Source organism: Alligator mississippiensis, chromosome 11, assembly GCF_030867095.1.
Source record: "Alligator mississippiensis isolate rAllMis1 chromosome 11, rAllMis1, whole genome shotgun sequence".
In the NCBI taxonomy this organism is placed as follows: Eukaryota; Metazoa; Chordata; order Crocodylia; family Alligatoridae; genus Alligator; species Alligator mississippiensis.
Window position 1 is genome coordinate 21,986,221 of NC_081834.1, and position 27,199 is coordinate 22,013,419.

Here is a 27,199-nt window from a genome sequence, read left to right on the forward strand (position 1 = left end):
AAAGCCAGCTGCACTCTGTCATACATTAGCAGGTGCATCACAAGCAGGTCCAGGGAGGTGATACTTCCCCTCTACACCGCACTGGTGAGGCTGCAGCTGGAGTACTGTGTCCAGTTTTGGGCACGGTACCTCAAGAAAGACGTGGATAACCTTGAGAGTGTCCACAGGAGGCCACTTGTATAGTTGGGGGCCTGCAGGTAAGGTCCTATGAGGAGAGACTGAGGGACCTGAATCTCTTCAGGCTCTGCAAGAGAGGGCTGGGAGGTAATCTTGTGGCCTTCTACACATTCATTTGGGTGGTGGGCGGAGGACAAGGAATAGGGAACACTATTTACCAGGGCACCCCTTGGGGTTATTAGGAACAACAGCCATACACTGATGGAGAGCAGATTTAGGTTAGACATTAGGAAAACATTCCTTACGGTGAGGGTTGCCAGAATCTGGAATGGGCTCCAAGGGAGGTGGTGCTCTCCCCTACCTTGGGGGTCTTTAAAAGGAGGCTGGACATGCACCTGGCTGGGGTCATCTGACCCCAGTGCTCTTTCCTGCCCAGGGCAGGGGGTCGGACTCAGTGATCTACTGAGGTCCTTTCTCACCCTAAATAAAAATCTGTGAAACGAGGCCTGACTCCAGGACAGCTCTTTCCATGACCACCGCGTGCCCCCCGCGCCTGGGGAGGGGAGGGCGGGCACGGGAGCTCCCGCAAACGGCGCTGACGCGACAGCGAGCAGGGCGCTCCCGCGGAGGGGGGGGGCGGCACACGAGCTCCCGCAGGGGCGGTGCGCGGGGGCCGGGGGGGTGCCGCAGTGTCCGCGGCGCCTTTTCGCCGGGGTGCCCGCCACGCTCAGGGGCGCCCGCGCACCCAGCGGCCCTTTCTACCCCTGCTAGGGGGGCAGGCGACACCAGCAGTGAACCGCACACCCCTCCCTACCCGGTGCGGGCACAACCCCGGGCTCGCAGAGGTGCGGGGCCGCGCTCACGCGAACGAGGGCGGTGCGGGGATGCCCCCAGCCCCGCCCCACGGACCCGCCCGGGCACACGCGCACTCGCAGGCGCACACACACACACACACACACACACGCACGCGCGCGCGGGGCGTGACCGCCTCTCCCCCCCGCCCGCCGCTCACCTGACCCAGCGCGGCCGCCCCGCCCCGCCCCCCCCTCCCCTGGCGAGCGGAGCCGGCGGCCGGGAGCGGAGCCATCCGGGTCCCGCCGCGCTCGGGCCTGGCGGGTGCCGCCATGCATCTGCACCAGGTGCTCACCGGCGCCGTCAACCCCGGCGACAACGGCTACGCGGTGGGCAGCGTCGGGGACGTCCCCTTCACGGTGAGGGCGCCCGGGCCGGGGCAGGGGCCGGGGCAGGTGCGGCCGGGGCGGGGGGCTGTGCCGCCTCCATCCCTCTCCCGGGCGCGGCGCGGCGGGGCCCTTCCCTGCCACGGCACCCCGGGGCCTGGACCCAGCCCCGACAGGGGCTTGGGCTAACCCCAGCGGAGTGACCCGCCGGCGGGCTCCGGGGCCCCTGGCAGCCCCCTGGGGCTCTGCCTGGCGCGGACACCGACACCGTCAGCCCCGCGGCTCGGCCCGGCCCGGCCCGGCCCGGCCCCGCCGGGGCTCCCGGCTCTGCCGCTATGCGGGTCTGACGTTGAAGGGCAGCGCGCGCCTGCTGGGACTTGAGCCGCTCGTGTAAAAACGGGGTAGGGGGAAGCCCTAAACCTGCACTGCCGCTTCGCTGCCCCTGGAAGGGCGAGGAGAGCCAGCAGGCTGCTTGCGTAATTTAAAAAATAAATTAAAGAAAAAAAAATTGGGATGCAAACGCCCGTTTCAGTTGGAGCTGCATCCTCTGAAAAATGGATGCTGTGCTGCCGTTTAGGCAGCAGTGGAGCAAACGCTAGGTGATTATGACAGTTTTCCAAGAAGATCAGAGTCACGGTTCGGGGGGGAAGACACTGCAAAGTTGTTGCTTCATTGATATTTTTCCCCTGGAGGAATGCGTGTAAGTGTATCCCACCTCCTCTAGCACCATCCCCAGCGTTGTTACAGCGTGAAAAGGAAGCTAGCAAGATACACAGGTAACAGGAAACCTGTTCCCTGACCTTTTGCTGTGGCAACCCTTGTCTTCTCATTGCCTTTTCTCTTGCTGGTGGTGTATTGTTACTTGCTCTTTTAGGCCTAGCTCTGCCCTAAAGTCTTTGCATGCAAAAAGGTCCGTCTGTGAGGAACTCGTTGCAGAAGTGGGGCCTGGGACCAGGAGTCACAGAAGTACTTTAGGTGCTGCCTCATTTTTATCATCACCTTTGTCCATGGTGTCAGCACTACTTCTGGTTTTACAACTGCAGTATTTAAAGGGGGTTAGTCTGCGCTTCTCAACCATGGTGCTTTGAAATCCTTTCACGGGTGCTGCGAGGCGCTATGCACCATTAGCTTTGTTGGGTGCAAACATGATTCACAGGATAAAACCAGTGGGCACCTGTACACATGCAACCAGGCTGTTCTTGTGTGCTGCAATTAATAGAGTCTGCTGGAATATGGTAATTGCAGTGCTCCAGCAGACTCCAGCGTCACATGTATCAGCATCCCTGTGCTGAAAAATGGCGGCAGGGGTGCTTGTACACTTGATCTTCCGGGCACTTTAATTAGAGCAGCTCTCAGAGCCAATCTAATTAAAAGTGCCCCCTCCCCCCCCCCCCCCCCCCCCGGGCAAAGGTTTTAAATGGGAATCTATAGCGTTAAAAGACATTTCGACTTGCTGTGGTCTTTCTGAATGCTTTGTAACAAAAAAAAAAAAAACCCCAAAAAACAAAAAAAGGTGCTTGGTGTCTAAAGAGGTTGGCCTAAATACTGAGGCACACCATCCTTTTTGCATCCCACACAGAACAACAAGCTGTTAAGGAGCAGGCTACCCAAGGCTCTGAATCTGGTTGCCAAGCTTCAGAGCCCAGTGGCAACTGATCCTTTAGGCATGGTACGAGTACACTCAAGACCCAGATACCTTCCAGATATCACTCGCAGCAAGACTAGAAGCAAGGCAGTGGCTTTATTATGAAGGCAGGAGACACAAAGGAAAAGAGCTTTTCCACCATAACCAGGATATACTCCTCCCTCATATAACCATTTGCCAAGTCTGCAGTTGAACATGCAGCTCTCAGATCAGCCTCCTCAGTTATCTATGGACTCACTGCTGACTTCTGCATTTACTGGAAAACTCACCTTCCTGGCATTGACGGGTAGAGGGGCAATACCACAACCTTAGAGAAGGCAGGGTGTTACTCAAGTGGCTAGAGCATTTATCAGAGATGAGCACTGAAGTGTATTGGAGGGTAGACTGCCTAGAGATTAGACACTGAAACACTGGACAGTGCTTAGTATCACGAGGATTTGGACCTTAATGTTTAAAAGGGTGTAAATCTAATCTGTTAATGCTGATGATGGTGTCAAGCACCATGCGCAGCTATGCTACTGTACTGTCAGAGTTGCCTGGATGTAGCCAAGTTTGCATACTAGTCTTCAATGGGAGCCAGCCATTGCAGCTTTTAGTGTCGTCAAACTAACAGTGTAGGTTAAAATATTCCATTGTTTTCTGGCTTGTTCTGATTTTTATTTATTTATTTAAATGTTTCAGCAAAAAATGCTCATAACTTCCTGAGAACAAGATTTAGGGCAGTGGTTCTCAAACATTTTGGTTTGGTTGCTTGTTTAAAATGTGTTAAGCTATTGCACATACCTGTAATTCCTTGTGGTGGATAATTGAGAAAGTAACTTTGGCTTTACTTAACTACACAATGGCAGACAATGCTGGGGAATGCAGCTTTGAAAACATGCCTCATCTAATCGCTCCTGCTCTGTGCGCCACATGCTGGGGGGGGGGCGTAAAATGGAACTTCTGTTTTATTCATATCTAGCAGCTGCATTACACTTTTTGGGGTTGTTAGGTGCATACAGAGTAGGAGCGAGTAGACATGACAGGGTTTCATGGGAGCACTCCTGAGCACTGTCCAATATGGCATAGACAAGAGGTGGCCAGCCTGTGGCACACACGGCACAGATAGCCACTGTGCTTGGCATGTGGCAGATTGGGGAAGGGGCAGGGCTTATCTTGTGGTAAGCCTGTCAAGTAGTTTGGCAATCACCACAGTACATATGCAATCACTATAGTACATATGCACTTTATATAGAGGTCACAGATACATCAGTCCATTATCAGATCAGTACTGATATAAAAAAAATTGGCTGCATCGGAAATCGGCCCAATGCGGCCGGCAATTTGGCTGATAAATGCCCTTGAGTGCACGCAGCTTCAGCACACCATGTAGGCAGCTAGGAGTAGAGCCCAGCAGCATGGAGAGCTGTGTGTAGCTGGCAAATCCCTTGTGGTGGAAGGGAAGAGGTATGGGGGCCCGTGAGGGAGGGAGGGGGTAGGCACTGCCCAGCCGGGGTGGGACGGGGTGTCTCTTGCCACTGTTTGTATACTGGGAGGGCACAGGTGGTGGGGGCGTGCCCCCAGATCTGTGCAGGGTGGGGCGGGGCAGGCAGGCGGGCTGGAGCCGGGGCTGTGCTGGCTCTACTTGGTGGGGGCTGGGCTCCAGGCGAGCGGCGGCGTTGCGGGGAGGGGGGCTACAGAAGGGGCTGCAGCCATCCCAAATGTTGCCGGAAGCTCCCCATAGCCACCCCTCCCACCGCCCATCGAGCGCAGTCCCAGCTCAATGCCCCATCCATGTGCTGGGAAGAGCCAGAGCTGTACCAAGCAGGTGGTGGCGGTACTGGAAGGGGGGCCTATGGGAGGCTATGGCAAAATTTGGGATAGCTGCAGCTCCCTCCATACCCCACCTCCCAGTGCCACCACCACTCGCCTCGAGCCCATACCCCACTGAGAAGAGACAGTGCAGCCCCAGCTTCAGCCCGCAGCTGCAGCCTGCCCATCTGCCCCACCCCGTGCAGATCCGGGGGCACGCCCCCACCACCTGCATCCTCCCAGAATGCAAGCAGCTGCGAGAGTCACCCCACTCCACCCTGGCTAGGCAGCATCTACCCCCTCCCTCCCACACAGTGGGGGGCTTTGATCTGGCCCCCATACCCCTTCCCTCCCCACTTCCCTTCCACCACAGTGGATTTACCAGCTGCATGCAGCTGTATTGGAAAACTTGATTGGTATTGGCTGATATGTCTCCTTTAAAAATGGCCGTCAATATCGGCCCCAAAATCTCTACTGGTGCACCCTGAACTTTATACAATTACCACTGCTTTGTAACGTCTCTCGTAGCCAATGAAATAATTAAGAATTATACCCTCCGACATGCACAGATGCATCCTTTCCTCCACTTATTTCCTCCTTTCCTGCCTCCTAGGCTGTACGCAAAAGGAAGAAATGAAAAAGCAGAAATTCACCTGCTGCCCCATTTCAAAATACTGGGTCATGTGAACCAGTTTTCCTTTTTTTTTTTTTTTTTTTTTTTTTTTTTAAGAAAAGATTTTCTACTCAAGACACCTGGGGCTAGAGAACAGCCACCATCTGTCTTTGGGAAAAATCTGGCCAGATCTGCATGGATTATGAACAGTTAAATTGCCATTTGTGCCTGCTACTTGAGAGTTGTAGGGGCCAGCCACTTAACTATCCATAGATTGTGGTATGAACTGATCATGCTCCCTGCCACACAACGATCTTCATCTACACTGAATCTTCCCCTTAGCCTCACTTACCTGCAGCTAGACAGGGTAAAGTAGCCCCTCCATGCACTATTAGCTCAGAGGGAGAACTGAACTGAGATGCAGCCTTTGTGGGCACCCCCTACCCTTGTCGATAATACTATGCACTTCATAGCCCATGTTACTGAGCAAGCCTTACATATGGAAGCTAGCAAATATCACCACATTTTACATATAAAGTTTTGGGGAAGTTGGAAGTAAAACCAGGAATGCACGTTTGTGCTGCACCTCTCAGAAGCATGAAGCAGCTTTGACTTCTGCCACATTAGCTTTTTCTAGCCTGCGTTCTCACCAGGCTACAATATGGGAAGTTAACATGATTTTAAAACTGGTAAGCCGAATACATATGTTTTAAACCCTTGATTTGATTTAGCTTATGTTGTTTAAGGAAACACTCTAGACAAGGTTTGAATTAGAATTCGGGAACTGCTTTGCTACCGACTCCTTCCTTGGGGTAGCCCTGTGTGATGTTGGGACAGGCTATGTTGTAATATAGTCCAGGCTGGGGGGGACATAAAACAAACCAAATGAACAGACAGATTACTTCAGTTCTGTATTTTTTGACTATTTGAAGCTGATCTGTGGTCAAAGACAACTTTTTGGGAAATTGAGTTGATTTCAGCCATTTTTAATTATGAAGAGTATCTGCATGTAAGGGGGCTGGGCTTCTTATGAAACAATTTTATTTTAATTAAACCATTTGAAGGAAAATTATAAAAATAATCAACTGAAAAATGGCAACATGTTCCACTTACACCACACATTCACAGACACTCTAAATAATAGAAAAAGATGGTCTCCTGCATCTGGGATTCCCACCCCTCCATGTATGTCAAGCAGCCAAATTGTGAACTTAATTATTTTCAAGTTTATGAAAGAAGACTCCTTCCCCTTCTGTCTCTTTGTCAACCCCAGCTGGATATGCCTGTACTTTACCTTCAGAAATAAATAACCTTCACTTTGCTTGAGATTGTTACAGAAGGGATGTTGGTTAATGAATTTATTTCACTTGTTCCCAAATCTCAGCTATGAAGGTGGCCCCCAGGGAGCTGAACTCTGTTTTTTGGATAGAGTTTTCATGGGCTTCTGAAATCCAGCTTTATTCACCGCATAATGAAACTGCATTAAAGTGCTCCTTCCAGAGAAAGAGAATCATTCATGTGAGAGTGCACTTCCCTAGTCTTCTCAAGAGATTGTGAACTCTCAAATCTCTTACCTTTCAAACCACTAAATGTCTGTGACTGTACTGACATTAGAAAGGGCGTGTGGGTAAAACTGTAGTGACAAATCCTCCTAGCAGACGCAGCCTGTACTGTATAGTCTGTTTTGTCAGTACAAAATAACCACTGCTGGCACTTTTGCTCTTATCCCCGTGTACATTTGGGTGTGTAGGAAGCACCATATTCATGAGTAGGGGGTGTCATTTTTTTCAGATCTTTGACCAACACAGCTATGACAGCTAGTAAAGCTTTAAGTGTAGACCAGGACTCTGAATGATGGGAGGGGTCAACTGTCCAGGTCATTTGCACCATGAATCTGATATAGACTTCAAAGGCTGTTGACAGGTAGATTAAATCAGCGATCTGGTATCTTACTGGATTTGTCAAAAATTGATGGCTGCAAGTTAATGTTTTATTTTCCCTGTAAAATAAGTCCTGCAGCTAGAGGACTTTAACATGACAGGCAACACCTGAAGTTTGGGCTGAAATTTTTAGTTTTGGCTCTGAGAAATGTTTCTGGAAAGATGAGGGAGGGGAAAAAATCAGAGTAAGATAGGCCTAGATTCCCTCTTAAATCCATAATATAGCAAATATTTCTTGGGAGTCTGCATTTTTCATTTGGAAAAATATGCCTTTCAGCTCCCTTTCCCCAAAATGTTCTGTTCCTTCTTGAGTTTCCTCTTCCTTTTCTCAATTGAGTCAAATTAGTTTGGCTAAAATTTACTTGTGGTTTAACCAGCACCAGAACCGCCTTGCTATTTTACCCCGTTACATATTTGCCTTTATTGCAACTCAGTTCTGTCATTCCCCCTTATCCTTTTTTCAAACAGTCCCTTTTGGCCTGGTCCGCAGCGTTAACCACATTTCTGAAGATGGTATGTCTAAGGGGCAGCTTGACATTTAAAAAGAAGTGGGTGAAATCCCAAGTGCAATACCTGGCTCCACCCATGCCAGCTTTTATGACTTCACACACACATTTTTCCTATACATTTTTTTTTCCTCCAGGTTGGTGGAGGGTCTCACACAAGATAGAGAAACAATGAAACTTGACTGAATACAAAATACTATCAAATACACAAGCTATACAAATTGGAAAACCAATACTCTGATTTGTTTCCTCATAACAAGTGCGGTATTTTAAGTAGCTGGTATCCCTTTTTAAAAACCACAAGCAAGACCTCTGCACCTCCTCTACCAGTGTAATTGCTCTAACTGAATCCATCTTTTTAGTTCTTAGAAACCATTTTGGAACATGGCTACTTTTTACATGGTGAAAAGGAACTTTGCTGTCTTTCTCTTCTTACAATCTCAAGGCAAACAGGTTGGAATAGCTTCTCTTTTTGGTGTGTGGAACTGCCTGCTTCTGCCTCCTTAAATATATGTAAATCTCTCCCTAAATCTCTTCCTTTTCTTAAAGAGAAATCATTTGAGAATCTCCCATTTTCTCTGCTTTTCTGTATGTTGCATTAGTGTGAATTACATTTTTTTAAATCTTCAAACCTAGCACCTTGGCTCTTAGGGGTCTCTAAAGCGGTGTCTAGGTATACCTTTGTAGTGTTCTAAAATTCAGCCTCTAGAACAAGTGTCAGTCTGGCGGGGAGCGGGGGTTAGGGGTGTTTTGCCAGGCTGTATTAAATATGTCACACCAACTTCTAGTTCTGTTGGTACTTAAGGACAGGATAATGCTGGTGGAAATTAGAAACGTTTCCCAATGGAGTTGTCTCCATTACTTCTAGGAATTACTGAGCTGTTTTGTTTGTTTGTTTGTTTGGAGGGGGGGGGGGACACACATTCCCCAGTCCTAGCTGTTTATTCTCCAACCCTGCCTGGTAGAACCAGAGCTGCGAGGAAGATCAGAGTTGTTCTAAGAGTATAGAGGCACTCTTACTTTGTATGGTCTTCAGAAAGAATGCAGATTATCTTCTGATCCCTGACACTGGCAAATCAGAGGACAGATTTACATTAAATTTGCCTAGCTCACTCATCTCAGGTGAATAGAAACTGCAAGGATGCTTATTTATAGACTACCTGAGAGGACAGCTTTTCATAATAAAAACTACAAGTGGAATAAACTTTTGGAAAAAAAAACTGTAAGAAATTTACTAATTCTTGACATTTAAATTGCAATGCTGAACCTAATGGGAACTCAGTAAATCAGCTGAAAAGAGGGCATTTTTATGAGAACATAGAAAACTTAAGAGATTTTTTTTTATTTAGGGTTCTCTTGTTTCTCACCAGAAGAGGTTTGTCAGAAGCGCTTCAGTAAGCTGCCAGTGAGAGACCTTGGCAAACAGCAGCTTGTTAGCTACTTGTGCATCTTGCAAGTCATCCTGCTTCTCCGGCAGTTTTGTAACACCATTTCATTTTCATTTTGAAGATGTCAGTGCAACTAAAAACAGGTCAACAGATTAAACAAAAAACCCCAAAACAAAACTAGGTCAACAGATACTCCATGTAGGTGGCTCTTATGTACGTTTCCTTTTCTGCATAGATAATCCTGTTTATCTAGGCTCTTGTATTGTTCTCACAATTGTAGTATCTTTTTTTCCTTTGGTTTTGTTTGGGTTTTTTTGCATCCTTTGCCTGTTCGGTACTTCATCTGACTCTTGATCATCCCTATGCGTTTTTACTCTATTGCTAATGGCACTGCCACTACATCCAAAAGTCTGCTCTGCTTCCAAAGAACTGTAACTTACCCACTAACTAGATCCTCACTGGTTTTCTTGTTAAAAATATAAAGAGAAAAAAAGTAAAAGGAATTTACAACACTCTATACATTCAGTAGATCAACAACTCTCAAAATCACTAACAGAGTCAAATGTAGAAAATATGGAAATTACTTTCAGTCCAGGGAAGTCTGTTGGCCAGCCTTTTCACTTTTTTTGTAAACTGTTTTAAATTTAACAATTTATTTAAATTGATTTTTGTTGTGTGTATTTAAAGCCCCAAACTTCTTCTCAAGCAAGTAAAAAAAACCACACCAAACCAAACACTCAGCACCCACCCCAAAGAACTTGAATACCCAGGCTTTGACTCTGCAGTTTAAATCTTAGCCTCAAAAAGGATCATGAACAGATTAAATCATCTTGTAGGCACTAGCATCCCTAGTCAGTTGCCAAAGAGAAACAGGGAAGAGAGAGGATGAGTATAATAAAATTATTTAAATTTAATCATCTGTTTTTGTATCTTGATGGGTTGTCAAGTGGCAGAAGTGTGTGCATGTCAGAAGGGAGGTGGAAACAGGGAGGTTGTGTTTTCTTTCCTCTTCTGTAAGTTATTTTTTTCATTCTGAATTTATGAAAATATTAAAATACTACATCTAACCAGAAATATGGTAGCTTGTTGGCAGAGGGAACAGAGAGTGAGAACCATACTAAACAGGAAGTACTTATATCTGTTAGAATTACAGAGCCAGTATCATTGTGCTAGTTACTTTTTTTCCTATATACAAACACATTTAAACATACAAAAACATACACCAATAAGTCACAAATGAGAAGCATCTCCTGTAAGATACTGAGATGTCTACCAATAGTATTCTTCACCTCGTTTGGGTTGCTGTTAGTGCTTAATAGATTGAAAAGCAGCTTAACTTCACCTCCCAAGGTAAAATAGCATGCTAGCAATTAGAAGCATATATTTTCCTTTGCATAGATGGTATCTTTGATTTGAAGGGCATCAGCTCCTATAATGAGCCATTTTGATGTGGTCTTTAGAGAATCAAACATCAGTTTAAATGCCTTTATTAATGATGAATTTGAAAGGTGGACCATTCAAATAGAAACAAATGGATTTTAAGAAAGTATGCGTTCCCTCTTCCCAATCCAACCAATATAATCATACTTTCAAGTGAATAAGAGATGTTGGAAAAGTTCATTGTTTGGAAAAACTGAAACTGTAGGGAGTATTCTGGTTAAGAACATAATCCAGAGACTGGATAAAGGGGCCACAGACTTTCCTGAATGGAATATAATCAATGCTTATTAACTACGGGAGTAGCCTGCACTAAGCTTTTTGCACATTGTTAAGGCTGGGTAATTGTTTTCCAAAGTGCCTTTTGCCTCAAATGCTAGCCCTCAAATTGACATGGCCTAGTTTCTTCAAGGTTATTTTAGAAGCCTTCTAATTTATGGCTCCTAATCATTTTCACCCCAGTTAAATGCAGTGCAATTACATTACAAAGTAGATGCTAGGTATGAAGTGATTTATGAACTTATCAGATAACCAGAATTAGATACTAGGAGTATCCTGTATTGGAAAAAGATACTAGTTATTTTCTCCTACTTACAAATAAGACTCATCTCTCTGCTGTCCTTCTTGCTGCCAGCAAGGAGAGGTGTAGGCTTGTGAGATGTTGCTGTCTTGTTTCCTCAATCCAGAAAGGATTCAGTACTATACCTAGAGGTTTAGAGTAAGTTTTATTTAGTTATGTAACATTTAGGAATATCAAAACTGAATAGTACTTTAAGCCAAGTATCAGGACTTACTAGAAGAGCCAAGTGCTTTCCTGTGGCCTTATTTTATCAGCTGAGCTATGTGCTGCCTTCACATAAATTTCTCTCTTCCCAGCTGGGTCTAATTGGAAAGGGCTGGTGCCATTAAAGAGGTAGCTCCCCTGTACATCTGATTGACCTCTGTACAGCCTCTCTGGTTACCTGCTGTTTTTCATAGCTTTCCAGAATAACAGTGGGGGGAAAACAAACTTTCTAGTCTCCGAAGTATAACTTTGTATAAGTTCATATTTAGAAGATTGTCTTAGTAAACTTGGGAGGGGATGGAAAACTACATTTTGTTTCCTAAAAGCAAAACTCCATGATGCAAAGGATTAGATGCACTTTTGCCACTTTCTTACGTCTCTTTCTTAAACCTGGGTCTTTAACCTTGTTAGGCCCAACTGATTTGAACACTGCAAGAATAGTCTTTCCAGAGCAGTAGCCAGTAGGTAAATGCAGTACAGTGGACCAGTTTCTTCCAGAGAAGAGCATTATTTATCTATCAGGGTCAGAAGAAGATTTTGAAGGGCTTTATGCCTGAATTTTCCCTTACATACCAATGGTTATCCAAAGCTATTGGCTACCTTTTTGAAGATAGGAGGTGAGCTCCATCAGGAGTTAGACCAAGGGACCTGTTGCAAATAGCATAACAACAGTCAAACAAATGGAGACACACTATTCAATGAATAAATAAAGCAGATATCTCCCACACAGTTCACACTCCTTTTCACTTCAAGGGATAGTTGGGGGGTAGTGTTGGGATGTCCCCCTCACTGTGCTCCATTTGAACTCACTTAAAATTCATCCAAGTTGTTGAAATGGACTATGAAAGAAGCAAGGGGAAAGTTATTCTGAAAGGTTAATTTTATGCTGTAAAGCAACCTTTGTTTATGAAGATCCAAGTTCAAAGGATGCTTGCATAAGCAATGGCAAACAGAAAATATTTAGGAGGATTACTTAGGAGTGTCTTACTTGGTAGTTTTAAACTAATTGGCTACTAGGACTCCTAGCATATTGTACTGGGGTCATTGTAGTAGCAGCAAACATATTTAAGGAAAAGCAGATCTTAGGTATAATTGTAGTTATTTTGTATTTAGAAACACTAATTAGTATAAGTGGATGTGACGAACACGCATTTCTATGAGAATTTTTTGATGTGGGAGTTTAATAGAACAGATCATTTAGAGAGATTAGGACCCCTAGAATATACTGGCACACCAGAACAGGGCAGAAGCTGGCAGATACTTATGTTCATTTCCTGCCAGTGAAAAATGTTACAAGCCATCATTGTTCTATATTGTATTCTTGAACATATTGTATAGAGTGTTGTAGTAACAGATCCTTATATATGATTATAAATGATCCTTATAGTAGATTGATCTTTGCTTATTGTTGTACCTGCTGCTAATAAAATGCACTTGCTAAAACCTAGAATATTCTAGAAGTTATATACTTGGGGAACGTAATAAATACAAACTTCTCTTTTAAAAACAGGAGAAGTGTATGGGGTAGAATACAAAGGGACACGATCCAAATACGTGATACAAACATTTGATAAGAAATCTGAATAAAAAATAATTGTTAGCCTTATTTAAAAAGCATTCCAGAATCCTATTATATTAAAATAGAAAGGCAAAAGTCAACTCAAAGCTTAATTTTGGCAGTAATTATTTTGCATTATTTGTCTCAAGCAAAATATATAAAAATAGCAGACTTCATTTGGCTCTTCTCTCTTTCTCTCAGAGAAAAAGCATGCAGAAAAAAGGTCATCGTTTTACTTCTCTCTCTTTCTAGCTATGACTTTGACATGACAGAGTGGAGTACAATTGTTCCTTTTATTAAGTGTGTGTCCTGTCTGCCATGGGTATGTGAATTAACAATGTGATCATAGTAGATAGAAAAGGAAGCATAACCTTTTTGCTGTGGTCTTGGGGAAAACTGCTAAAAATGAATAATATTTTAAAAACTGATGCAGGAAAAAATACCATTATTTTTTCTTGAAAGCAGAAGAGAAAATGTTGATGTAATAAGTTAAAATTTTACCCTACATGTATATTAGGTCTCATGTACTTGGGTACTTGTGTTTCATACCTTTTTGCCCATAATAAGCAGGGCTAGATGTTTCACAGATAAAATGGTAGTTCTGTCCCTTTCACTGAGGCACTCTGGTTATCTTGCCTTTTGAATGTTCAGATTCTTTAAAAGTCAAGGAGGGCATGCTGCATGCAAACAGAAGAGGAAAAAATGTAATTTATTTGTTTTGTTTAGTTTAACATTACCAGAATCCTTTTGGAGAGCTTCTATTAAATACTTCATTGTTGGGAGTTTACAATGCAGTTATGCCCAGCATATGCAAGTTTCATGTTAGATCGATTAAATGTCAAATCTCTTTTTTACAATTTTGTTCTTATAAAACTCTTATTATTGTGTACAGTGATAACAACAAGTTTTAGTTGGTTATTCTTGTATGTATGTCTACTTTTACACTGTTAGTGTAGGAAATGAAAATTCATTGGTCCAGTTGTAAAACGAGAAACATTTTATGTCCTATTTAGAAACCAACAAGGATATTAAGATTGCTAGCTACAACAGTTGCAATAAGCAAGGAATTATTCAAAGAGGATTTTATAGTGTGTTGAAAACTAATAACAATTTCTCTAGATAAAAATTAGTCATGTAGCAAGCAGGAAGAAAGTGGGCATTTCGTTTAATTTACATATGTCATGAAATACAACTTTATTGTTTATCCCTTAAACCTTTTTTCCCCCTGCTTTCTTCCCCTCCCCTCTCTGCTTTACATTTTGTCTTTCTAATTTCTGCCTATTTACATTCTCACTGACATCCTTCCACACATTTAGCTTCTCTCATTTCTTGGGGTTTCAGAACATCAGAAACTCCCTATGCTTGAAGAAGGGTGACTATGCCCAAAAGTTTGCCAAGAACTTCTTTCCAACTACTCAGTTGTTCTAATAAAAGATCTACTCAAAGAACCTTGCCTGACTTTAGTGTTTAGGTATATGAGAATCCTGTTTTGAAAGTAGAAGAATTTGATACTACAGCGATTGAAGTTGAGGGCAAAACTCTTTTGACTTTTGTGATGTTGGATTAGATCCTAAACCGTAGATCATGCAGTCCTAGAGATGTGCACTCAGTTGTAATCCTGGAGTCAGTGGCTTTTATTTGCACCTGCTTGCCTTTGTTTCCAACACGCCACTGTGGTGGCTGTGGTTTACTGGGGATAATCAAGATCCTTTCCCCTTCTTCCCTTGCCACAATGAGGGAAGTTGAATAAAACTATTACAATGCCTGGACACTACCTATGCTGGGGGAAAAGGTCAGTCTATGCTGCTCACATTGACTTAAAGCCGCATTGATAAGGATGAGAAACCAAGCCCTTTCTGTAGAAATCTACTGTACTTTATTAGTATAAACTCTGGTGGAAATGTAAATGTTTTCATGGATACCTTAATTCTCTTTGCAAAATAATGTGATGATTCTAAAATGAATTTGCTACATTCATTTCTATAAACATTAAATTATATATATTTTTACAATTACTGTAGGCGTATGGCTCCGGCTGTGATATTGTTATTCTGGCAAATGACTTTGAATGTGTGCAGATTATTCCTGGTGCTAAGCATGGAAACATCCAAGTCAGCTGTGTGGAGTGCTCCCAACAACAAGGCAGGGTAAGAATTTTAATAAATTAGAGTAAACTTAAAAAACCTGGAGTGTGTGGCTCTGAATCAATTAAACAGAAAATATTTGATGCATCTGCTATTGCTGAAGCAGTAATTTCATTTGAAGGCCTGTTCATACTTCTGGGTTACTTATAACCCTGAATAACCCTGCTTGGCTGATAATGAATTGTGATTTATTTTTTGAAAGTTTGGTAAAACTCAATTTTCCATTAACTGAAACATTGTTTTTGATGATTTTTTTTTTCATTCCCAGATAATTTATGCCACCTTTTTTAAGTGTTTAGCATTGCATGTTTCTTCCTCCTAACAAGGAATGCGTCAGTTGCTAATTCTGAAAGAGGGACATATGCTTCATTTGTGATTGAAAGTTTAGAAAAGGCTAAGATCCCCAAGCACTAATACATATGTCATAATGTACTAAGCAGCCTCACAGAATATAAAAAATTGTCAGGTTTTTAATTTCTTTGAAATCTGAGATGAAGACCAAATACCCTTCTGCAAGTCCTGCATCTTTGAGACATCTACTTTATATTTTCAGTACTAAAATATGCATTTATTTTAATAACAAATTGTTATGACAGAGAAGCAACTCTGTATTGGTTTTCTGTGGCAATTTACAAGCTATTGTTTTTCAGACAAGCATATAAAGGTATCCTCCTCTATTCCTTCACCACATCTTGCATTCCTTCTTTGAGCTTGCAATTTTTTTTTCTGTTGGATCACTTCTATGTGGTATATTGGACTGTTGGCATATTAGCATACTAAGTAAAAAATTTTGGCTTGTGTGTACAATTTATTGGTTTTGTTGGCTATATATTTTGTTGCTCATGATCTAAGCATATGGTGATGATAATTTAAAAACAAGTGAAAGTAGAATATTGTTCATGTAAGTAATTTTCCTGTAGCAATTTTTGTTTGCATTGAATGTGGCTATTAGTAGTATAAAAAATTAATGCAGTTTTCATTTGTTTTAATGGAACCTTTTACTTAATTTTGTAATTGTACCTATTTCTCTTAAACCACATTGAATTAAAGATGTTTATGAATAAAAAACATTAAAATAATTCAATAAGGGCAGTTGTGATTGGACAGATGGGAACAAGCTTCAACAAACTAGCACATCTCCTAATGTTTAAAAAATCTAATATACAAAATAGGAAGCACTAACTATGTAGGTTTCAGAAAACACTTAGGTGTTTTGAAGCATTAAAATGTCATCATTGGTTAGATTCCTGTAATAATGTAGTTTTAATAAAACAAAATTCTAATTCTGATCCTACTAAATGTGCTTCCAATATTGCCTCAATATTTCTAGCTAAGGAAAAACAGAGGAAATGAGGTAAGTGCTGAAAGACACTGAGAAGGGCTGAGAGAACAGTTAAGAGCATATTTTTCAAAAATACTATAGTATGTTAATACAGTAACCTGTACAGGTCTACTAAACCTGTAACTATGCAGGCCCTACGTGACTTGCAGGCCAACTTTATTGGTAACCAGAAATACTGGACAACCAGTTCAGATTGCTAAAAGATAGAAACACTTATAAGCCACAATTACCACAGACTATTGATCAAGTTTACACATTGACCAAGTGCAGATATAGGCATATAGATAAGTGTTCAGTTTCTAACAAGAGAATCACCATTCTCCCATATGAACAGAAGCATGCAGATGTTCAAGATTTTTCTTCTGGAGCAAAAATGGCTTGCCTGAAGTTCTCCAGCCATGAAACTGGAAGACTTTTTATATAATCCAGTGCCAGGGCTATTTTTCTATTAGAAGAAATTTCTTCTGGTAGAAATGAATGCCAGTAAGCAACCATAACCAACCATTGTTCAAACAAGTTACAAATTGATGTATTATAGACAATACTTGAAGAAGGACAACTATAGCTGGTGAGAATTCTAACTCTGACAGGAAGGAAGCATTCAGAATGCCTATGTAGACATGTATGACCTTGGCGTTGATTGTCCCCTTAGTTCTATGTAGAATTTGAGAGAACCTAGATCTGGGTTTTGGACTCCTGGTCTCTTCCTCTGGGTGTATTGTAGAAGCAAACCCTTCCTTTCCTTCTTTCTCATAGGAAAATGGCTTAAAACTTGCCCATTATTTCTGTGTAGGGAAGACAAGTATCTTTAAGTGGGAAGCATTTCAACAGCTTGTAACTTATCTTTTTAAATAAAAGTGAAAAGAGCCCTGCCATGGTCAAAGGAAAAAAAGCCCTTTTGTAGAAATAGTTGTGCTGTGCAAACAATTATGGAAGAAGCTGAAAAATCCAGTAGTATGTTAAGTATTCTGCATTTCCATATTCCAGGTTTTCTTTCAACTAGGATTAGAAGTGTATTTGCTCCTGCTTTTTAGTAATTAATATTCAGTGATAGGAAATGAAACTTAGAATTGAACTGCAGACTCAGACACTAATCATTAATTTTTTAGTTTTCTGTGAAGCAGACAGCAAGAGCAAGAAAAAAGGTATCAGCTTTCCCTTGCACACTAACAGTAGCCATTCTAGAAACTCGAACAGGTTGGCAGAGCATTAGTGCATATCCTGTTGTCTCTTTATCATTTGAATCTGAAAATGGGATTGTTCAAAATAAACTAATATATTTTTCATGTAGGTAAAACACACAAATGTTTGTATGAATTTTGCTTTTCCTTAGCATTTGCCTTTAAAAACGTACTGGAAAGTCATTGGGTATCTAGGAATATTAAAGAGGCCTGTTATACCTTTTTTGAATCTTTACATTCTGTTTGTTCAATTTTTCCAGATTGCAGCATCATATGGAAATGCTGTTTGTATTTTTGAGCCCCTTGGTATAAATTCTCACAAGAGAAATTGTGTAAGTATTGATGTACCAAAATAGCACCATTCAGTTCTCTAATGCTAAAAAAAAAATATTTCTTTAACTTCAGTGGGTATGTCTACACTGCAGTCTGGAGGTGTTATTCAAGCATATACACAAGCTAGCTTTAAACTACTTTGCTCAGGTACCAATAACTGTCTCCTTGCCAGCAGCACAGATACTTGCAGAGTCCCCTGCAGGTTTTGCCACATAGTCGCATACAGCCAACAGTTACACTATCGTCAGTTCCCGCGTTAGTTGTTTAAAGTTGTTTTGGGTACATGAACTGCAGTCCTTCCTCTTGATTGCAGTATATATATACCCAGACTTGCATTTAGTCTTTATAGAGCACTTGAAGAAATTAATTGTACTAGATTCAGTAATTCTTATGGGAGCCTAGAGTTTATTTGCAACAGAATTAATAATTTCAAGATCATGTTTATAGATCATACCAAAATAAAAGCAGCTCTTTATTGCATTTTTCTGGTTTTTTTTTTAAGAACTAACCCTTTATTCTTAATTTTTTTATACTACAGCAACTAAAGTGTCAGTGGCTTAAAACGGGGCAATTTTTTCTCAGTTCTATGACTTACAACTTAGCATGGGATCCTCAAGGTAACGTGAAACTGATGTTAAGTGTTCAAAACTTGTAACTGTGGAATGAACCTGTGTACAAGTAATTTCTACTGAAACAAAACTTGAATTTGACTATGTATATATGTTTATATATTAGATCCATAATTCTCATGTTGCATTAGGTGTGGTACAGTTTAGTTTCATCATAATAATCCATTACACCTAATGTTTATGACATTGCTATGCCATGAGCTTTTGCATTGTACATGTAGCATACAGTAACTTAATTAGGGAATGCTACTGAGATCATTAGTGTATTACCCTATTCACTTTGTATATTAAGAAAAATATGTTGTGCTTTAAAATTTTTGGTATTCTGTAGATAGTGGAATATGAATATTTCACACTGTTTAATAACTGGTTATTCTTAAACGCTCAATGTATGGTTTTTGGGGAAAAGGTTTTAAAAATGCACATCAAAATAGGGGGAGAAAATCATTCCTATTTGCTGGTTCCACTTCTCAAAGTAAGATATTATCACTTTTTTCTGAAGGATAGTCTGAATGCTGACTCTTTGGAGTGGGTAAGGTAAAAGCTGCTGATGAAAAATAATCAGGTAGAAAGAAACATTTTCCATAGTTAAAAAACATTTCCACTGTTTATAGTCTACAGCTGTAATCTGCATGTATACTACCTGACTTTGTGGTACATTAAATTCAGAACCTATAAATTAAAATTAAGGTGTTCAAAGGTAGTTGCTGCTTGAGTTGTTGAATTACTGGGATTCCCTAGTATTACTGGGAATCGCAGTTCCACTGGAAGAAATACTCAGTATAGAAGCATTCAAACCATTTCTACCAGACCAAAAATGGTGGGTCTCCACTACCAGACTGAAAACAGTTAGAAATTCTACCGCTTCCAGTGAGATAGAAATGGCGTCTAGTAGAGTTTCTTTCACAGAAACAAATGCTTGTACACTTACCTTACAGGTGCCACACTGCCCTCCAGCTGTCCCAGCCCCCTCCCATCCACAGAGACGGTCTGTGACTAAGCTGGACTCCACTGCTCTGGCCAAGCACAGAGCAAACCCCTCCTCTGACCAGCCTCAGGGCCAGGAAAGTTCAGCCTCTCTCCACAGCTCTTGGGCTATGCAGTTCTTAAACCCTTTACCCTGAGTAGGCAGGAGAAAGCAAACCTCCAGCAGCCCCCCAAGCCCTCTGGCTCCCTACCCCTACCCCAGGGACCCAGATCCTACAGACCCCAGACCCCATGCCATTCCCTGACTCACCCTCAACCCAGATCTGAACCCTGCAGACCCCAGTCCTGCTGTTCCCCAAGCCCCCAGACTAACCCCCAGCCCAGGCACTGACCCTGCCACTGCGTGAGCCCCTGACCCCCTCCCCACAGGGACCCAGACCCCAGCCACAGTTTCTCAAACCCACAGACCCAGACCTTACTTGAAAGGCTGCTTTCAGTCTTGTGGGAGTTGGTCTGACAGGTCTGGGTGAAGTGGGGAATGGGTCTATTTAGTGTGGGTCCAGGAAGGAGTGGGGTTCAGCTTGTTCAGGCCCGGTCACAGAGGAACTGAAGTGCCTAGGCCCTGGCCCCCTGTACTCAGACCTAGCAGCACCTGACCCACCAGCACCCAACCCCAACCAGACTTTCCTGACCTTTGGTGGAACTGGATCCGTTGGCTGGTGTCAGAGGGGTAGGGATCCATTGTGGGCTGCTGGAATAAAAATTGACAGGCTTGAAAAGACAGCAGAAATGCTCTGGGTTTCCTGTCTGAAAGCCTGGCAGCTGGGACAAAGGGGGGGAAAGAAAGGGCAATGTGGGGAGGGGGCATGGTCCCTTGGGGCAGCCAGCCAGCCAGCCACTCAGCTCGGACTTGGGTCCCCAGCTACAGTCAGCTGTCTCCAGGCAGACAGGGAAGCCTGCAAAGCATGATGGGATGCATGTACTGTGGCCCTGTGGCTGAGTGCCACAGCAGCACAGGCTGTCTGCAGAGCTCCCAGCTGCTTTTACAATGCTCTTCCAGTAGGTTTTTCTGGCAGAGGTCTCGCAGATTTTTGAAGACTTGTACACACCCATAAAGTTTTTCTGGGAATGGCTAAGAAAAATAGTGTGAGTTAAGGGTCAGTGGCATTAACATTGGAGAATAAAACACGGTTTAGAGCAAACTGACAAAAAACATTTGCGGTGAAGATGAGAATATCCTTCTAAACTAAATTCAGAAAAGTGTCATGTTTCTACCCTCCTCCCTCAAACATTAACAAGGAACCCCACAGTACTGCCTATATTGGGCAAGCCAAGAACTCCATGATTTATAAGTAAGTGAAATATCCCTCTACATGCCTATCAGTGTAAAAGGTGCATGCATCTCTTACTGAGGGGCACGAGGGGAGCCATGTTTCACATCTGGCAAGATATCCCTCAGTCTTTAATGGTCGGTTGATTTATATATTATGAGTGGGGAACGCTCTACTTACTTCTGCCATTCCAACTGCACCAGAGAGAGATGACATGCATGCTCTTCCACTTGTACTTTGATACCAGTTAGGGTTCCTTAAATACCAATGTGAGATGAAATTAAAACATTTTATTTAACACTCTTTTAAGAACTTAAGTGGTTCCAAATGGTGGGCCAAGCAATAAGAGCCAAGGTTGCGCATTCAGGAGACCATATCAGTAACCGAATTAGTCTTTCTTTTTGTATTGCTTACCTAGCTCCATATTCTAGTGTCTACTTGTTCATCCTCTTGTTCATAGTTAGTGCAATCTGGAAAGACTAGGCCTTATACAAGCAAAACCGACCATAAGTTTGAAAACAAAAACAAGGCAAAAGAAGTTTCTTACCCTCTCATCTACCTACACCATAGCCCTCCTGAGAGATCAGCCAGTATCACCAGAAATCAGCCTTCTGCTGACTCTGCCAGCCCTGGATGCTGAGACCTTGGGCCCTTCCCCAGCCCAGGGTTAAAAATCTAAAGACCCTGATTCTATCATAGATAAATCCTCCAAACCAGCCCTGCCCCCTGCACCCCCCCCCATCAGCATTATTCTAATTGCTCAGCTGTCACCACTACATTCCAGAAAATTCTGGTTTCTGTGAGACATCTTGAATTCCTCTGGCTGCTGGGCCATTTCTCTCAGATGTCTTTTCTATAGAGAAGTTGATTTCCCAATTGCAGGCAGACAGATTCTTGGGTGCCCAACCCAATGTTGTCTCCTGCCTGTGTCTTATCTTACTATTGCAGCTGAGAGCTTTAGCAGTTCCACCCACTCCCTTTGCTTGACTAAACCACAATCAAAACCATAAAAATATCTACAGACAGCATAGCATAAATGGATGCAACGTAACATGTACATTTTGACAAGACCATACATCAGTAGAGCAAAACACAGGAAAACATTCATGGCACCCCACAACCTCCCAGACCACTGTGGAGTTCATGACAGACACAAGGAAGTTAATCTTTCCTGACTCGGTGGGAAATAGGGGAAATGTGCAGCTGCAGTAGCAGACGATAAACATGTTAGTGGTACATCAGCCTCCAAAAGTCACTGCTGCCTCAGACACCTGGCCACTGCCTCTGGACAAATTTTACTAAATTCAAAATGGAGAAAGGAAATTGCCAAATGGACATCTGTAAGGCCCCCACTACATGTTACATTTATACTGCAATTAACGTGTTAATTGAGGCAGAAATAGCAAGGGTACTATATGTGCATTTAATTTAAGGCACCATAAAGTGGCAAACCAGCCATAAAAATGGCAAGTTTTTATAGCTCCTTAAATTGTGTGTGTAGCAGGTTGGAGCTGGGGCCAACCATCAGCTGATTTCTGGCTCCAGCCAGGAACCACACAGGAGTTTCAAACTCATCCTGGACTTGCAGGTACCCATCTTTTACCCTGCAGCAGCAAGTTAAAAGATCATTATCCCAGGCTCCTCCTGCACTGAGACACAGAAACAAATTATTTGGATCTGATCCCTGATCCCAAAATCATGTCTCACATGCATGGCAGGAACTGTGATTTTGTGACCAGAGATCAGTTCCCATTGCCCTTTAAATGAATGTGTACCAGGGGCCAAAGAATACCTAAAAAAAATTAGCAGATATTAGTCCCTTTGCTATTCCAACTTTCATCTGCCATTTTCTAAAGGCTTTAATTAAGTAATCTAATTTGTTTTAAAAATATCAAGAGGTCTGCTTTTCTCCTACACAGTTTGGCTTTCACTGCTGTATACAAGCTTTTGGAACAGAGTACAGGAATTAATCACTGCATAAAAAGAGTGCTTTCCCTACCTGTAAGAGAGTCTTCTGCAAGAGTATCTCCAGTAATCTTTATACCTAGTTGTTGCCTTAAATGGTTCGTTTTTTGATACCTGTTAATGTGTTCATTCCTGGGAAGTCACTCTGCTGGTGCAGTAGTAACTTGTGTTGTAATTTATTTTTTCCTTTCCTGAGAGAGAACCCTTTTCAAGCAATGGGAAAGTTCCTTTTTCTGTTATAAGTTCTAAAGAACAATATCAATTCTCTAACATCTTTCTGGAAAAATCCAAGATCTCTTTTCATTTGAGATGAAAAGAACACTAACAAAAAATACCTGTTGAATCCCCCTTTTTAATTTTACCATTTATACATCGAATCTTTTTAACGCAGAGAGATTTATATCACAGTTTTTGATTGAGTTGTAATAGTCTTGAAATTCCGTGCACTTTCATCCATACTTCTGGTGGAATCATTAGAGTTTTTGGCAGAAAAGATTCACCATAGCTTTCAAATATTTTTTTAATGATGCACTGAATATGAAAGGCTTACCACAGACATTTTAAAAGATGTACATTTTAAATTAGATAGTCTCAAGAAATACTTTGGCTTACTGAAAAAGCAGAGAAATAAATCCTGATTCTGAAAGGACAAACGGTCATAAACCCTATATACTGTGGAGCTTTATTTAATGGAAGAAACTGCTATTATTTGTTATAAAAATGTTTACTGAAGGCTTGCTTGCAAATTAAATTCAGTATTAATTGGTAACTGTGACTTTTGGACATGTACACCAAGAATTTCACGACCAACAAAGATTTATATTTTCAATTCAGATAGCCTGTCTTCACACAATATTAATTCTTTTCCTATTATTACAATCCCAGTAGCAAAAAAAAACAAACAAAAAAAAAACTTTTTTGAAAGTTTCATTTCATAATATATTTTGATAAAATCAGCTGGGTCATCGTGTCTGAATAGCCTACTGCAATCAAAATGAACTTTGTAAAATTGTATTCCCAGGCTTTACCAGCAGCCCTTATAAATATACCAAACAGAATCTTCCACTATAAATGCAACCTGGAATTCCTTGTTCTGTTCTACAGCTTTGATATTACTTACTTGCAGGCAACAGGCTCCTGACAGCAACTGAGTATTTGCAGTTGTGGGCCCCTCCATCCAGTGACATCCTAGAGGAGGAGGAGGAGGAAGATGATGTTCCTGACTATCAGATCAAAGAAGATAAAGTTCTCCCTGTCCTAAATGACTGGAAATGTATTTGGCAGTGCAAGTAAGCTAGTTTCTCATATAAGATTTGTTGAATAAGATGGAAAAGACTGCATATTTTATATGTATACCTTTAAAAGTACTTTAAAATGACAACTTCATAAAAAACCTCCTTTGAGTGAAATCTATTACAGATTTTAAAAAGCCTCCCATTCCCTCTGCTAATCTGCCATTACAGAATATATTAACAGATGTTTGCACGCAGTCCGATGCTAACAATGTGTCTCATGTAAATGAGGAGAGCTAAAGATGAAAGTACTGTATACCAGCAGGCAAAGAGATGGCCAGAGGTGTAGTGGTGTTTTGTTTTGCACTGCAAAAGCTGTTGTAAAGCAGAGAGCATCTTCTTGAAATCCTCCTCCTCCCCCTACTTCTATTTTGTTCCTTATTACAAATGGATATATTAATAGCTAATTTATGTACACTTAAGTACTAAGGAAGCAACCTGTAAGCATAAGTTTTGTTAGCTTGTGCAGCACAGATGAGATTTTAGAGCATGCCCCCCTACTCCATAGACCCACCAATGGTACAGAAGCCTATTCTCCCTTATATTCTTTGTACACACAGTGCTTAGCTGGCTCAGTGAAGCCCCGTGCTCAGCTGGTCTCTAGGTACTATTGTAATAAATAAGATAAAGAAGAAGAATGTTTTCCAAACGTAGCGGTAGAAGAAGAAAGGGGAAAAGGGCAAGATTTGAAACCAAAAGAAAATCTAAAAATAAAACAAGACTAAAGAATGGAGACAAAAGAAGAGAAGAGAGAAAATAATAAACCATGGCATTGTGTATTCCAGTATTCTGGTTTATTGTGAAGGGGCTTTGATTAAAAGGGAGCTCTTTATAATTCTTGTATAATGAAATTGATTTTGGATACCTAATTCTATGAAAATATCAGATATCAACAAGCTAAATTATTTAACACAATTAGGACAGACAGCTACCATTAATGTCTCACTATGCTGAAGAAATACAGAATTATAATCTGGTAATGTTTTCCTATTCTATATTTTATTTGCTGTAATCAGACAAGTAATGTTGCTGCATGGGCCCTAAGCTCTTCATAACTGAAAAGAGATGATGGTTTTTAAGAAAATGTTATCTGACAGAACTGCGTATTTGAATAAGGTTGAGACATTTTTCCTTTTTAAAACAAATAAATAGTGACACCTTCATATTTTCCCTTTGTATTCCTCTCCACACCATTGTTCCGGCATTGCTTACCATGGCCTTGAATGAAAACTCCCTTGGTCCTGGTTGAGTACATTGTATCACTCAAATTTGCATGTTCTTGGCTTACATTACCTGTCAAATAGTGTCATAGTTGGTGGGGTCAGAAGGGACCTGATCAGATCATTAAGTCCGACCTCCTGCCACAGGCAGGAAAGAATGCTGAGGTCAAACGACCCTGACTAGGTGATTATCCAGCCTCCTTTTAAAGACCCCCAGAGTAGGAGCGAGCACCACTTCCCCTGACTGTGAAGTAGTACCTCCTGATTCTAGCCTGAATCTACTCTCTGTCAACTTATGGCCGTTATTCCTTGTTACTCCTGGTAGTGCTCAGGGGAACAGGGACTCTCCCATTGCCTGCTGGTTTCCCTTGGCCAGTTTGTAGATGGCCACCAGATCCCCTCTCAGCCTTCTCTTGTGGAGGCTGAACAGGTTCAGCCTCTCCTTGTAGGGCCTGCCCTGCTGCCCCCTGATCATGCGGGTGGCCCTCCTCTGGACTCTCTCAATGTTGTCCACATCCCTCCTGAAGTGCGGTGCCCAGAACTGGATGCAGTACTCCAACTGCGGTCTGACCAGTGTCATGTAGAGGGGGAGGATCACCTCCTTGGACCTGCTCGTGATGCATCTGTGGATGCATGACAGGGTGCGGTTAGCCTTCCTGACTGCATCCCCACATTGGCGGCCCATGTTCATCTTGGAGTCTGTAATGACTCCAAGATCCTTTTCTGCCTCTGTGCTGATGAGAAGGGGGCATTCTCAAATGCTCACTGTTTAGTCAAGTACCTCTAACTTATAGACAAGGTTCTTTAGCTAAATCTGATATCTTTTATTAGGCCAACTCAAATTGTTCAGATTTACCCAAAGAATCTTGTTTACCTATGTTCTAGACCAACACGGCTACAACCTACATCCCTCTGACTTATGATAGAAGCTTTCAGTTTTAGATCAGAGTCACATCAGTATTGGATTCAAAGCTTAAGGAAGCCAGTCTATGCATCAGTTAACTTGTATTTTGGGTCCATAAAATTGTCATTTAAACTTTCCTGTCATCACAGCATTAGAAATGGTTCAGATTACCAGGAACTGTCTGGCGGCTTGTACTAGCTCAAATAAGAACAAAACCTTGTCCTTTCAGCAACTCAGCCCATAACAGCTTGAAACTGACAAAATCTTTTTCCTCGCAAACCTGAGATGGAAAATGTTCTGTCTGGAGAAGTATGCAAGCAAAGCAGTGCGTCTCTTGGTTCTTAGCTTGACAGAAAAGGATACTTTCTAAGTGAATACCTTAACCCAGGGGTTTTCAACCTTTTGAAATAAGTTTACCCCTGGCAGTCAGACATGGAGCGGCCTGGGGGTATAGGGGAATGGCATGTAGCCAGATGCACAACGGTGGCAGCGTGGGGTGGTGGGTGGCTGCAGCAGGCAAGCTTCCCCTCTTCCTCCCCCACTGCACCACGGCTGGCTGGCTGGGCAGCACCTATGCGGCCTGCAGAGGGGCACCGCTGCCCTCGCCCCCTCTCTCTCCCTCAGCCCTGCTTCTGGGAGGCGGCAGCACAGGGTGGTGGGTGGTAGCACTCTGTTCTTGCCCATCTGCGCATACCCCCTAGGGCCTTCCCAAGTACCCCTGAGGTTATGCGTACCCCCGGTTGACAACCCCTGCCTTAAACCACAAGTTTCAGAGCTAGCCCAGCTGGTCCTTCCAGAATGCTGAGTTGAGCTCTTTCATTATTAGATGTGTGACCCTTTGCTTTTCAAGCCATCTCAAGTGCTCCAAACTTTGTTCATGAACAGAGTACCAAATGAAGAACAAAATCTTTTCTTTTGTATTTAGGTTACTAGATTCTTATGTGTCTTCCCCTATTTCCATTCAGACATGTCTT

The 27,199-nt window shown here is 42.3% G+C and overlaps 1 protein-coding gene across 4 annotated transcripts in view; it reads left to right on the forward strand.

Annotated features, from left to right (window-relative positions):
• Positions 1-1,159: 1,159 nt before the first annotated feature.
• Positions 1,160-27,199, forward strand: part of DMXL2 (Dmx like 2) — a 106,121-nt gene continuing 80,081 nt past the window's right edge. For all 4 annotated transcript variants that reach the window (XM_006261069.3, XM_019477611.2, XM_019477610.2 and 1 more), the window contains exons 1-5: positions 1,160-1,328; positions 14,979-15,104; positions 17,885-17,956; positions 18,496-18,574; positions 23,936-24,098. In XM_006261069.3, the coding sequence (XP_006261131.1) occupies positions 1,242-1,328; positions 14,979-15,104; positions 17,885-17,956; positions 18,496-18,574; positions 23,936-24,098 (527 nt within the window). In that variant the 5' untranslated portion in view covers positions 1,160-1,241. The remainder of the gene's footprint in view (positions 1,329-14,978; positions 15,105-17,884; positions 17,957-18,495; positions 18,575-23,935; positions 24,099-27,199) is intronic.